The sequence below is a fragment of the Chrysemys picta genome, chromosome 2 (genome assembly GCF_011386835.1).
Source record: "Chrysemys picta bellii isolate R12L10 chromosome 2, ASM1138683v2, whole genome shotgun sequence".
Lineage (NCBI taxonomy): Eukaryota > Metazoa > Chordata > Testudines > Emydidae > Chrysemys > Chrysemys picta.
The window spans coordinates 121,235,775-121,249,378 of NC_088792.1; the positions used below are offsets into that span (position 1 = coordinate 121,235,775).

The 13,604-nt window shown below is 46.2% G+C and overlaps 1 protein-coding gene across 5 annotated transcripts in view; it reads right to left on the bottom strand.

Moving 5' to 3' along the window:
• Positions 1–6,772, bottom strand: part of CTNNAL1 (catenin alpha like 1) — a 144,014-nt gene extending 137,242 nt beyond the window's left edge. For 2 of the 5 annotated variants that reach the window (XM_065584130.1, XM_065584127.1), the window contains exon 1: positions 6,530–6,772. In XM_065584130.1, the coding sequence (XP_065440202.1) occupies positions 6,530–6,655 (126 nt within the window). In that variant the 5' untranslated portion in view covers positions 6,656–6,772. The remainder of the gene's footprint in view (positions 1–6,529) is intronic. The other 3 variants (XM_065584128.1, XM_065584129.1, XM_065584125.1) reach the window with 2 other exon arrangements.
• Positions 6,773–13,604: the final 6,832 nt, after the last annotated feature.

The following is a 13,604-nucleotide window of genomic DNA, read 5'->3' on the forward strand; positions in this document are numbered from 1 at the left end:
AGGCTTGAAGAACAATGTCTAATGCCTATTAATTGGCTGTGACAGTCACCCAGACCCTGTGGAACAGGGCAAGGCAGGTCCCAGCTTCTGGCTGACACTGTTGTGGATCCCAAAACACCCATCAAATCTGCTGCCACAGAAAGTGCCACGCTGGTCAAGGAGTGAAAGATGGGCATCCCTGCGAACTAGGTTTAGTTTGTTGCTGTTAGCCATGGAAATAAGGTATCCTCTGCCTTTGTTGGGGTCAATTCTTATAAAGCTTCCTGTAGAGAGCCGGTATGTAAATCCTCAGGGACCTTAAGGTAGCCCTTGTGGAAATGGAGTGCTTCATCTTTCCTCTGGTTAAGAGTTCCAGTCCCCAAAAAGGCAAGTCCTCTACAGTGGCCTGTACTTTGTGTGGTATACCTGATGCCTGGAGGCTCATCACTCAGTGATGGCTATGACCATCCACCCTGTAGCTCTATCAGCTGATAGTCATGAGAATATTGCTATAGGTGGCCAGGGCTGTCTGCTCCTCCCTGCTGATCTTTCATTTCAACCCTGCAATCCTGCAGGATTTCTGAAAGGGAGTGACATTCTCCCTCAGAGGGTAACTGTAGTTGGCAATTTGCAATTCGAAGCCACAGTGAAGCTGACGAACATGCCTTTTGCCCAAATAGATCTAACTTCTTGGGGTCCTTCTCCATAGATGTGCCTTTAGTGGACTTCAGTGTCTATTGTGCTGCAGATACAACAAAGGACTCTGGGTTCAGATGGGTGTAAAAGTGTTCAAAAACTTTTGTGGCACCTGATAACTTCACCACATGCTAGGAGGTGGAAGGAAGGGTTTCCAGGGTTTGCAACTCTTTGTTAATAAAGAAAGTGATTCTGGCCAAAGGAATCTTTGATATCCGCCTGATGACCTGGTTAATTCTAAGAGCTAATGAAACTTCTCCTGCATGAATGTAGCTTCAATGCCCAGATTTCCTGCATTTTGAGAGAGGAAGTCCTGGAAGGCTTTAAAATCATCTGTCACCAGGGCAGGTGCTAGTGTTACTGCTTTTTCGGGCAAAGAAGAGGATTTTTTGGGAGGAGACCAGGGTTGCTGCTGTCTCTTTACTGTCTCCTGTTCCTTTGGGCTCATTTGCAGCTCCAGTTTGAGTGGCTTGGCCAGGGTGCAAGATTTAAAAAAAAAAAAAAAAAAAAGACATGCAGTAGGGTGATCTGCTCCTCCACACACATGGGAGGAGGGTCCCCAGTAAGGTCATGGTGGCAAACCAAAAGAGTAGTGGCCTGGCTGAGATGGGACAGCCCAATGCCACTCCCACACCAGTTGGGACAGCAATGTGATCTCAAGGAGGGTATTGGGGAGCCTCTGTTCATTCTTCAATGGCGGGGGGCAGATATTTCTACCTGATGTTAATAAGGAGGAACAGGGCAGTGAAGGGCAGTGCTGATGAATGTATGAGGCCAGTATCGGATCTGATGCCAGCTGCCTCCAGCACTGGGAACATTTCTGGAAAAAATGTGGATGCCTCTACAACATATCTGAAGTTTTTGCTTGGCTCCATTACAGGCACTTCATTACAGTGCTGGGTCTTTCATTCTGCCCAACTGCTTAGGGACTTAGCCCTTGGAGGAGAGATTTGCCATGTCCTCTCTCTGGAGTTCTCTCTCTCTATGCTTGCTTTAACTACACAAGTCAGTGTCCTGTTTATGAGCAAATGCAGATGCGGTTGCTGGCTTTGCTACCTGCAGCACTGGTGCAATTAGTGGATAAGGCGTCATCAGCACTGGGACTACAAGTGCTGGGACTGTCAATGTCAAGGCTATTGGCACAGAGGTCTCATGAACCAGGGACTTTGACAATACTGAAGTGGTTGGCATTAATATTGCTGATTCTGCCAGAGCCTTCTTCACTTTCTTTCCCCTGCCAGATCCCAGTGCGTGAAGAGTGCTCGGCGGGAGTGCTGGCCGACAATGGTTAATCCAGCCTCACTTTAGTCAGATCCAAAGGTGACTGTTATGAAGTAACCCACGCGGACTGCTCAAGTAAATGCATCTTGCGCCACATGTCCCTGGATCTGCAGAAGGGCTTACACCACAAGGACTTAGAAAGGATGTGGTTGTCTCATAGGCAGAAGAGGCATCGTCTGTGTGTATCCTCGATGGGAATGAGTCCATCACAGGATGAGCAGGAAGAACTGCACTCTGCCATGAGGTGTGGCAGTTAGGATGAACTGCCACACCTCATTCCACTGTTGTACAGAGGGGTCATACAGTGGGGGGAGACAATCAATTTTTTTTAATGTCTTATGAGAAAAAAGGGAGGATAGATTTCACACCAAATAAGTTGTAAAAGCCTGGTTTAGGGTCTCTGAAGAGAGCAGTGGGTCGGACATAAGCTGAATTCTGTCTTACTGCCATGGGTGGTAAAAGAGAACTGAGGGAGGATCGCGGCTGTGCTGATTTTTAATTCTACTAGGCAAGTTTAATAAGCAAATCTGATCTCAAGTGAGCTATCTGAGACTGAACCTCAATGGAATTCTCATTCATGGCAACAACCTAATTTAGAGTTAAAAGATTTTACATCAGGCAAACATTAACGGCTAGATTTCCATGAGTGCCCATCACTCAGCAACTCACATTGCAAGAGACCACAATAAGGCACAGGGTGAACAAATGCCTCCAACAGACACTACTAGTGAAAAAAAAAATCTAATCTCGTGCATGAGGTGCACATGCACCTACAATGGGATCCATGCTGACACATACTTAAAGAAGTAGCTCTCTTTCTGCAGAAGTTTACACTTGCCCAGGAAAAATTTCGACTTGCCCTGAGGTAGTACATTTTTCAATTCCTGTTTAAAAGCATCACTCCTAAATTGTCTGCTCTAAGATGTACACCATACCATTATGTGAAATTTACTCCCTAGGGCGTGGAGGTCTGAATAGCAGGGAGGAAAGTCTGAGGGATATACTTAAAACAATATTTACAGTGAAAACTGAAGATTTATTTTGTCAGGTTTTTATTAGTAAACAAACAAAAAAAAAAAACATAAAACCAGTTACTACACTTTAAAGGGCCACTGTCAAGCAAGATGTTAGGTGTATAAGTTTTGTAAAAGCTTACTAATTACGACATCAAGAAATATTTCCATTAATTCTTTAATTCTAATGGCAACTGGTTTAATCTGAACAAATAAGAATTCCTCTGCACTGTTGGCAACATTTCAACGCTTAGGGTTCTCTTCATGCAAAATTCCACCAATTACATAAAGGTATGAATAAAAATCACTTTAGTCAAAGAGGTTCAAAAGGTCATGTGGACTCTTAAAATACTAAATTAATATTAGCCAGATTTTATAGCGCAAGTCAATTAGGAACAGGTTTAACACAAAACAAGAGATTGTCTACACAGCCTTTTGCACTGGTTTAAAAACTGATTTAGTTAAACCAGTATAACCTGTGTTTAAATAAGGCTTTAATGAAGGAAAATCTGAAAGTTAAACTGATCAGACAATAGTCTGTTTCCTTTTTGTTTCTCTCTGCTGCAATAATACATAAAGCAATTCTGAAAAATTGTGCTTACAGGATGCTTGTGCTGCTCGTAAGGATTTTTTTTTTTTAACTATAATTTGACCTGACCAAACTCTTTTAAAAACTGATAAAGAAGTGACAAAACTCCCATGATATATGAATCTTAAATTCTTTACCATATTCACTGGTGCAAAATTAACCAAAAAATAATGCTACCAAAAAAGATGTTCTTTTCCTTACAGAGACTGAAATATGACAAAAAAAAATTAATGGCTAATATTGTATGCCAACTGGGTACCACAAAGTGAACACTTTAGAAAGAAAATGCACTTTGTTTCTACAAGTGTATTCTGTATATAGAAAAACTTCTGTAGAAAAACAAACTTCAAAGTGTTGATGCCTCTACTGCACATTTAATGTACAAATGAGAGAACTATAAAACTAATCATACATTTGCTGTTAATATTAAATGTTCTACGCTAGTATAGTCACAATCCTTGAGTAAATACCTACTACTTAACATGGAAAACTTACACATGGTGAATTGGTGAGACCTGTACTTGACACTTTCTTTTAATATATGTAGACTGAGTACCTTCTTTAACACTGATTTTTAATTCTACTAGGCAAGTTTAATAAGCAAATCTGATCTCAAGTGAGCTATCTGAGACTGAACCTCAATGGAATTCTCATTCATGGCAACAACCTAATTTAGAGTTAAAAGATTTTACATCACGCAAACATTAACGGCTAGATTTCCATGAGTGCCCATCACTCAGCAACTCACATTGAATTATTTTTGGGGGGAGGGGAGCAGGGAGGATGCACTGAACACTTCTGAAAATGTGGCCACAAAAGTTTCCAAGTGTAGTTTAACTATAAAGCACAAATGCAATGCTATTTATACAGATGATGTAGTGGCGTCTTCACGGTATTGAGTGCTCTGAGAGTAAGCCAAATTCTTCTAACTTAAAGTATATTAGAGAAGAAAAAGAATTTCTGCATGCATTCATACACCAACTCCAAATTTAAAAGTCAATTTTTAACGCAGAATACAATTTGTAGGCAAACTGGTGATTTTATTAGCTACCCTCTCCCCCCCCCCCCCCCGCACCCAACCCCCCCCCAAAAAATAGTCAACATACCCTACACTTCCGTAAAAGCGCACAGGAGTAGAAACTCCACTGAACTTTACTTTCTATCCCACTTCGGTATTTAAAGATATTAGGCTAAACTAACATGTCACAGTTAACATAGACAGGGCCTTCGCACTGATGCAAATATTTCTCTGTAGGTACCCCAGTGCAAACTCCGTGTAAGCTGGCTACAGGAATGCAAAACGGGGGCTTACACTAGTTTACTTCAGTATGTTACCATATTAAGCTAAACTTGTTTAAACACCACTTTATGCTAGTGTAGCCCATCCATACCGTAACAGGTGCCAAGCTTCATGGTTTTAGTAAGTTGTTTAGTAAGTAAGCAGTTTCAAGGGATGTCTTCTCTCCCTACCCCCAAATCTTTCCTAAAAATAACTTTAAATCAAGCATTTAATATTAATTACAGCTGGCATTACCTGATTAGAAAGTTATAACTTGCAATCAATGTATTTCTCTCATTGACATTTTCCCTTTCAAGCATTAGATATTCCCTCAAAATACTACTACTTCCAAACTAGAGTTAAGCAAATGTTCTGGCTAAAAAATTCCATTTTAAAAGCAAGTTCATTGGATACAGTAGTAAAGTTTAGTATGAAGACCGAACAACTACAGCCTTGCCAGTTCTCACTCATGTCCACTATTCCATGCAACTTTTCAAAATAATTTTGATGTACACAATAAATCTATTGTAAATTGTCTAAGTTATCAAAGCTCTTAAGACCCATACTTGGTTGAAGTTACTGATTTTCTTGAAAGTTATTTTCACATACTGTGGACCTACAAACAGTGCATAAAAAGCCCCTCAAATTCACTTCATATCCACCAATCAAGAATTCTAGAAAGCCAAGAGTTATTTTCAAGGCATAGATAGCACTGTACACAATGAGCATGTTGACTTCATGTATCTTTTAAAAACGTAGTTGCTAAGTACTATCTTGGATGTGATGAGAACACACATTTAGGCAACATTAAAGGTCACAGCAGGCAAGCACTTACTACTGAGCCTGGTGCTTACCACCATGAATAATTCCACTGAAGTTAATCCAACTCTCAGCAGCATTACAAACGGCATGTTTGTTCAGCATGTTCAGGTCCCACGGTTGGACGTTTGAACACAAGAACACCAGCTCGTTGAAACAGTATTGTTTCCAAAGCCACACTAATTGCTCCGCTATATACGTAGTTGCATGATGTTACATCTTTCACAGTCTAGCTGATTATGCACGTTGCATATGCAGCCTAAATGGATGTTGCCAATGGAGCTCCCCGCGCATCCTGACTTTGTACTTTACATTGACAACTTCACGGTTCCAGCCTGACAGGATTGAACCTCTATGTGCAACGCTGCGGCTTCGCGCAGTCCTTATGTAACCCGCCACACCGCACGCACGCAGGGCACAAGCTCAGGTTTACAACTGCACGTGAGCACTGGAAACCCCTCGCCAGCCCTTCCGCCCCCAGGAGCTCGCCCGCTCCCCTTTGTGGCGGGGGGCAGGCGGAGCCCAGCCCGGGCACGCAGTGGGGGCCGTGGGGGCCCGGGCGCCGCCAAGGGCGAGTGGGGGAAGTTACGGACCCAGCAGGCCGGGGAGAGCGGCCCGCCGCAGCCTGCGCCCCCTGCCCAGGGCGCGGCGGCAAAGCAGCGCGGGGATGCTGCCCGGGCGGGGCGGGCAGCCGCGGGCCGGCCCCGCTTTCCTGGAGCCCGAGCCGGGGGCACCGCAGTCCCCTCCCGCCCGGGCACACGAGCCGCGGGGCCGCTCGCACAAACTTCTCCGGGCCGCGGGGGAACCCGCCCGGCCCCGTCACGCGCGGTTGCCGCGACCCCGGGCCGGCCCGCGCGGAGCCGGGATTTCTACCTGCGACACCAGCGGGACCAGCGTCTGCTCCACCGAGCGCGTGCGGATCTCCAGCGCCGCCTCCGCGCCCAGCCCCGCCGACGACGCGGAGGAGACGCCGCTGCTGCTGCACGGGGACGTGGCCATGGCGGGAGCGGGAGCCGCAGCCGGACCGGCTCCGTGGCGCCTCCCCCGGCCCGCAGCGCGCTAGTCTCCCGCCGACACCGCTGCGGCCCCGGAGCCCGCCCCGAGCCCCGCCCCCCGGCCCGGCAGCCCGCCCGAGTCGGGGGCCGGGCCGGGCAGGAGCCGCGCCGGCTGCGCACATCGCCCCCTAGCGGGGCCGGGCCGGAGCCGGATCGTGAACACCTGCCCTCGCCCCGGGACGCAGCCCCCGGTGAGTGGCAAGTCCCCGCGGCCTGTCGGGCTCTCCCGCGCTCCCGGCTATAGCTGCCCCCACCCAGGCGCGCCGCGGCTGCCAGCCAGAGCCTCCGCACGTTTCCCTACATTGGCCCCTGGAAAACAAACCCAGTCACAGCTACCGGCCCGTCCTCCCCCCACCCCGCGCTCCTGCTCCTAGCGCTGGAATAATTTGGGAACAGGACACTGCCGCCGTCCCCTCCACGTGCTGCACACATGCCATCCTGGCTCTTCTCCGCTCGAGCTGCTCCCAATCAGCTCCTTCCCCGCCTTGTACCGCGCCGGTCTCCCACACCCCAGTTTTCCGCCGTGCCTTGAACTTTTCTTGGCAGGGCCGGAGCTCCTGTTCAGCGCCGTGTGCCAGTTCTCTTCCTCAGCGAGCCAGGCCCATCTCCACACAGCTACAAAGCTGGCTGCCCAGGAAGCCGGGGGGTTGTTGGAGGTCAAGCTTTGCTGCCCCATCAACCACTTAGGAGACTCTCTGCCTCCTCATTTTACACACAGGGGAGAGTGAACAGCTGGGTCTCCGGAAGCTGCAAAGTTTGTTTTTGGGGGGGGGAATTCTGGTAGTCAACCAAAAATCCAGAGGTGCTGGTGAGGTGTGAGCCAGAGAGCTAGCCCCAAAGCTAGTTCCCCACTGAAGGCAAGTGGGTCTGGGATTCACATGTTTTATCCTGCTTCACAACCTCCCTGGAAAAAACACGGACCAGTTGGAGCAGGTTTAATGTCTTGAAGGGAGAAACATCCCACAGTCTCTGTCCTTACAGCAGCACTGCCTTGAAGTAATAAGCCCCCCACCTGCCATTCCAGGGATTCCTTCCTCTACCTCGGTGGTTCTCAACCTGTGGCCCAGTCAGCACAGAGCTGTGGCCCATGTGATAACCTCCAGGCCATACAGGTAGTATTGGATGTTACCCACATGATGCATTTTGGGCCGCATATGTGGCACACAGTGGTAAATAGGTTGAGAACCACTGCTCTACCTAGAACATATGTTGTTGATTTGCAAATCAACAATTTGAGGAAATGTCCTATACACTCCCTATTTTGGTGGCAGAATAGACGAGCTTCATGCTTAGTTTGACTCACCTCATCACATTGCATTATGATCTACTGGAACTATCCTAGAAAAAATATTCGAACCAAAAAACCTCACTTGCTCACCCAATATGGTTGTTTATAGCACATTAAGAAATCCTGGAAAACAATCTGTACTTTAATATGTAAAGGTTTTGCATTGTCATTGGCCTTTGAAATCAAACAACTTACAAATGTTTTTAGTGTCATTTACACAATACTGAAAGTTATTTTACTGCTAAGGGAGTCAAGATTTAGTTGGCCTACTTAGATTTTTAATAAAAAGAGAAAATTGCTAGAGCTGCAGATCTAACCCTAGATAAAGCCATGACCCTATTCTTATTAACTCAGGAAATTGGATTCCATCCCCATCCAATATTGTATCTTCCAAAGTGACATCCATTGTACAACATCAAGTGTTACAAGGAAGATATTTGCTTGTCCAGAAGGTGGAAATATCTCATAGCACAAGTTTAAATGAGCTATACCTTCTTAAATTAAAAGTCAATCATGTTTATGCAACTAGCTCTAAATACTGCTGAGACTTCTATTTTTCTGTTAATCCTAGACTGTAAGCTTTTTGGGGCAGAGCCAGTCTTCTTTGTTACTTGTTAGTACAGTCCCTAAAATAGTGAGGTCCTGGTGCTTGAATGTATTTCCTAGGCACTACTATAATATAAACCACATAAAATCTACATTTTACATCTAACATGGCACAATACACCCACACCCAGTTTAGACTTGTCTAGCCGCACCAAAATGTATGTTAGTGTTAGCTGCTGCTGCACCATTTCTTCAGTGTTGAAAAAGACTGAGGCTCAACGTTTTCCAAGTTGGATGTAGTTTCCAGATCAGACACAGGATAAGTAAAATGTTCAGCTCTGAGATGAGACAAGAGAAATAGTACAGCATAATGTCAATTTTAAATAAAAATGTCTCCTGAAAAAAATTCTCTATGACCCATTTTTAGATATCACACACACACACACACACACACACACACAAACAACTAAATACATATTGACAATTACTATTGTACATACACTTAAAGTAGCTTCCCTTCTTCAACAAATTATATATACCAGACCAGTGATTCTCAAACTTTTGTACTGGTGACCCCTTTCACATAGCAAGCTTCTGAGTGCAACCCCCCTTATAAATTAAAAATTCTTTTTTATATATTCAACACCATTTTAAATGCTGGAGGCAAAGCGGGGTTGGGGGTGGAGGCTGACAGCTCCCCCCGCATAATAACCTCACGATCCCATGAAGGGTCCCAACCCACAGTTTAAGAACCCCTGTGCTAGACAGAGGCATTGCTTTGAGGCAGCAAAGTTTAAATCTAACCAATCTGCAGAAAAGACAGGATACTTGGGGAAAGGAGCTTTGGAGGGTGTTCAAATATAATATGGTAAGAGAGTTCCCAAGGAGTTGGGGATGGATGTGTTTCAACTAAGCAGCACCAAAAAAAGCATGCATTCCTACTGAAGATTAAAACCCCTAAAGTGTAGATTAGGTACATGTAAGCACTTTTATCCCCAAACATATAAACATTTAGAATTCTCTGCCTCAGGAGATATTGGCAGAATTCTCCTCACAGATTTTCAGGAAGCAAAAATTACTATTCTTCAGGCTGGGAATACATAAATACTAGAACACACACACAGCATGCTATGCCTCACAGCTAACCAGACACCACCCACATCTCTGTGGAAACAATGAGAGTTAAAATATGCATGAAAGGGAAGAAACAGATGGTCAGAAAGGAAGAGGTGCTAGGGAGCAGCAGCTTTACATGACATCCTCCTCCAGTACTTGCTCTTACCATACACAGCAAATTGTTAAGAGTTAATGATGCTCATTACAACATTAACTCCTGATCTACAAGAAAGAGCACGTAAGCTATAGACTAGGAGAACTGCCACAGAGCTAGGAGAGATGGCAGTCACTTTATGGGGCTTTCCTGAAATCCATTATGTCAGGTCTGGGTTTCATTCAGGTCCACTAATGTTATAAAATGTGTTCCTGCCCCTTCCTCGCCACAAGCACCAGTCCAGTGTTGCAAGGGAAAAGAATGAGAGATGAAGGCACAGAAACAGAAGCAAATATACAAGCAATTTTTCCACTAATCAAAAAAAATGATTTGGGGCTTTTGATACCAAGGGTTGGTCTGGCTGGTTACAAGGTATTCAATCCTCACTCACTGTGAGGGGGTCCCTGGGGTGTAACCTGGACTGGGACCACTGTGCCTTCCAAACCTACCAACATGGGCTGCCTCTCACACTGTGAAACTGATGTCAAGCTACAAGCGTCTGACAGGCACTGCCATCCGCAAGCCTCTGCCACTTACACAGCCATCCACAGACAGACACACACCCAACTGAGTTACATGAATGATCTAGCCACTTATGAACCATCAATAGAGAGGCTCCAGCCAATTCCCCTCCCCGCCCCCCCCCCAGTCTTGCACCCCAGAGCTGTACTGTCTTGCATTGGTCAGAAGCCTAGCCAGTGGAAGCTCATTACCTAGTTCACTACTTCTTCATAGGAAAATTGACATGCACCAGCCTTTGTAACCTGAGATGAGATTCCCTTAACACTTCAACCAAAAAATTCACACTGTTTTAGGTGAAATATAAAAACAGATTTATTAACTACGGAAAGATAGATTTTAAGTGATTATAAGTAGCAGCCATACAGATCAAAGTTGGCTACTTAAGAAATAAAAGTAAATTCACAATCTAAATTTTGCAAACTAAGGCCTGGTCTACACTATGAGTTTAGGTCGAATTTAGCAGCGTTAAATCGAATTAACCCTGCACCCATCCACACAACGAAGTCATTTACTTCTACATAAAATCAATTTCTGTACTCCTCCCCGACGAGGGGAGTAGCGCCGAAATCGACATTGCCATTTCGAATTAGGGTTAGTGTGGCCGCAATTCGACGGTATTGGCATCCGGGAGCTATCCCACAGTGCACCACTGTGATCGCTCTGGACAGCAATCTGAACTCGGATGCACTGGCCAGGTAGACAGGAAAAGCCCCGTGAACTGTTGAATTTCATTTCCTGTTTGCCCAGCTTGGAGAGCACAGGTGACCACACAGAGCTCATCAACACAGGTAACCATGCAGTCCGAGAATCTAAAAAGACCACCAGCATGGACCGTACGGGAGGTACTAGATCTGATTGCTATATAGGGACAGGATTCTCTGCTAGCAGAACTACGTTCCAAAAGACGAAATGCCAAAACATTTGAAAAAAATCTCCAAGGGCATGATGGAGAGAGGCCACAATAGGGACTCATATCAGTGCTGCGTGAAAGTTAAGGAGCTCAGACAAGCCTACCAGAAAACCAAAGAAGCAAATGGAAGGTCCGGGGCAGAGCCGCAGACATGCCACTTCTATGCTGAGCTGCATGCAATTCGAGGGGGAGCCGCCACCACTACCCCACCCCTGACCGATGATTCCAAGTAGGGGGTAATCTCAGCCATGCCTGAGGATTCTGCGGACAGGGAAGATAAGGAGGAGGAGGATGAAGACAAGCTTGCAGAGAGCACACAGCACTCTGTTCTCCCCAACAGCCAGGATCTTTTTCTCAGCCTGACTGAAGTACCCTCCCAACTCTCCCAAGGCAGTATCCCAGACCATGAAGCCATGGAAGGGGCCACTGGTGAGTGTACCTTTGTAAATATAAAACATGGTTTAAAAGCAAGTGTTTTTTAATGATTAATTTGCCCTGAGGACTTGGGATGCATTCGCGGCCACTACAGCTACTGGAAAAGTCTATTAACGTGTCTGGGGATGGAGCAGAAATCCTCCAGGGAATCTCCATGAAGCTCTCCTGGAGGTATTCCAAAAGCCTTTGCAGAAGGTTTCTGGGCAGTGCAGCCTTATGCCGTCCTAATGGTAGGACACTTGACCGCGCCATGCTAGTAGCAAGTAATCTGGTATCATTGCATGACAAAGCCTGGCAGCGTATGGTCCTGGTGTTTGCTGGCATTCAAGCAATATCCGTTCTTTATCTCGCTGTGTTATCCTCAGGAGAGTGATATCGTTCATGGTAACTTGGTTGAAATACAGGAATTTAATTAAGGGGACAGAGGTGGCCATTCCTACTGAGCTGTTTGCCTGTGGCTGAAAAGAAATTCTTCCCTGCAGTTAGCCAAGCGGGGGGGAGGGAAGGGGGCCCATTGGCGCTGAGCTTTTTGCGTTTGGCTAGCAGGGATCTTCCCTGATACCAGCCACGTGATGGTGGGAGGGATAAAGTGATCATCCCAGAGAATTGGATCGGGGGAGTTAGTTTGGTTTCTGCTGCTGCACGTTAACAGGAAAACCGCAGCACTCAACGGGCTTTGCTTGGTATGTGGGAAAGGAGGGCGCTGCTTTTAGGAAGGTTGCAGAAGCCAAAAGACAATGGCTTACCATGGCCGCATGCATGCCGAATTCTGTTGCCTGGACCTGCATCTGTGATCTCTAACACCAAAGCCACAGGCACTCAATATTAAGATGCAAAATGCAACCTTGTACCGAAATCACATGTGCTATGTAATGTGAATAGTGTTGTTCACCGTGAAAGAGTATAAGCATTGTTCTGTAAAATGTATCTTTTTAAATACTTCTCTCCCTTTTTTCCCCTCTCGCAGCTGCAAATTTTTCAAGCCTCCCTCCTCCGTCCCGAAGGCTATCTCAGATAAGGCGGCAAAAAAAATGCATGCGAGACTAAATGTTCTCGGAAATCATGCAATCGACCCGCGATGAAAGAGCTCATCTGAATGAGTGGCAGGACACCCTATCCCAGTGCAGGAAAGCTGCCAGTGAACGTGAGACCATGAGGGATGAATGAGAGGACAGAAGGGACGAACGTGAAGAGAGGAGGGACACTTGAGATGAGAGGTAGCAGGATTCAACGCTGGGGCTGCTGCATGAGCAAACGGACGTGCTCCGGCGTCTGGTGGAGCTTCAGGAACGGCAGCAGGATCACAGAGTGCTGCTGCAGCCCCTGTATAACCGCCCTCCCCCCTCACCATGTTCCATAGTCTCCTCACCCAGACGTGTAAGAACGCGGGGGGAAGAGGGGGGAGGCTCCGTGCACCCTCCCACTCCACCCCAGTGGACAGCCCAAGCAAAAGGCTGTCATTATTTTGAACTTTTGAAGTGGCCTTCTCCTTCCCTCCTATCCTCCTCCCAAACCCCACCCGGGCTACCTTGTCAGTTTTCTCCCTCTTTTTATAATCAATTAATAAAGAATACATGATTTTTAAACGATAGTGACTTTATTTCCTTTGAAAGCAAGCTGTGATTGAAGGGGGAGGGTGGGTTGCTTACAGAGAATGAGTCAATCAAGGTGGCAGGTTTTCATCAAGGAGAAACAAGCAGAACTTTCACACCGTAGCCTGGCCAGTCATGAAACTGGTTTTCAAAGCTTCTCTGATGCGCAGCACTTCCTGGTGTACTCTTCTAATCGCCCTGGTGTCTGGCTGCGCGTAATCAGCAGCCAGGCAATTTGCCTCACTCTCCCACCCTGCCATAAAGGCCTCCCCCTTACTCTCACAGAGATTGTGGAGCACACAGCAAGCAGCAATAACAATGGGAATATTG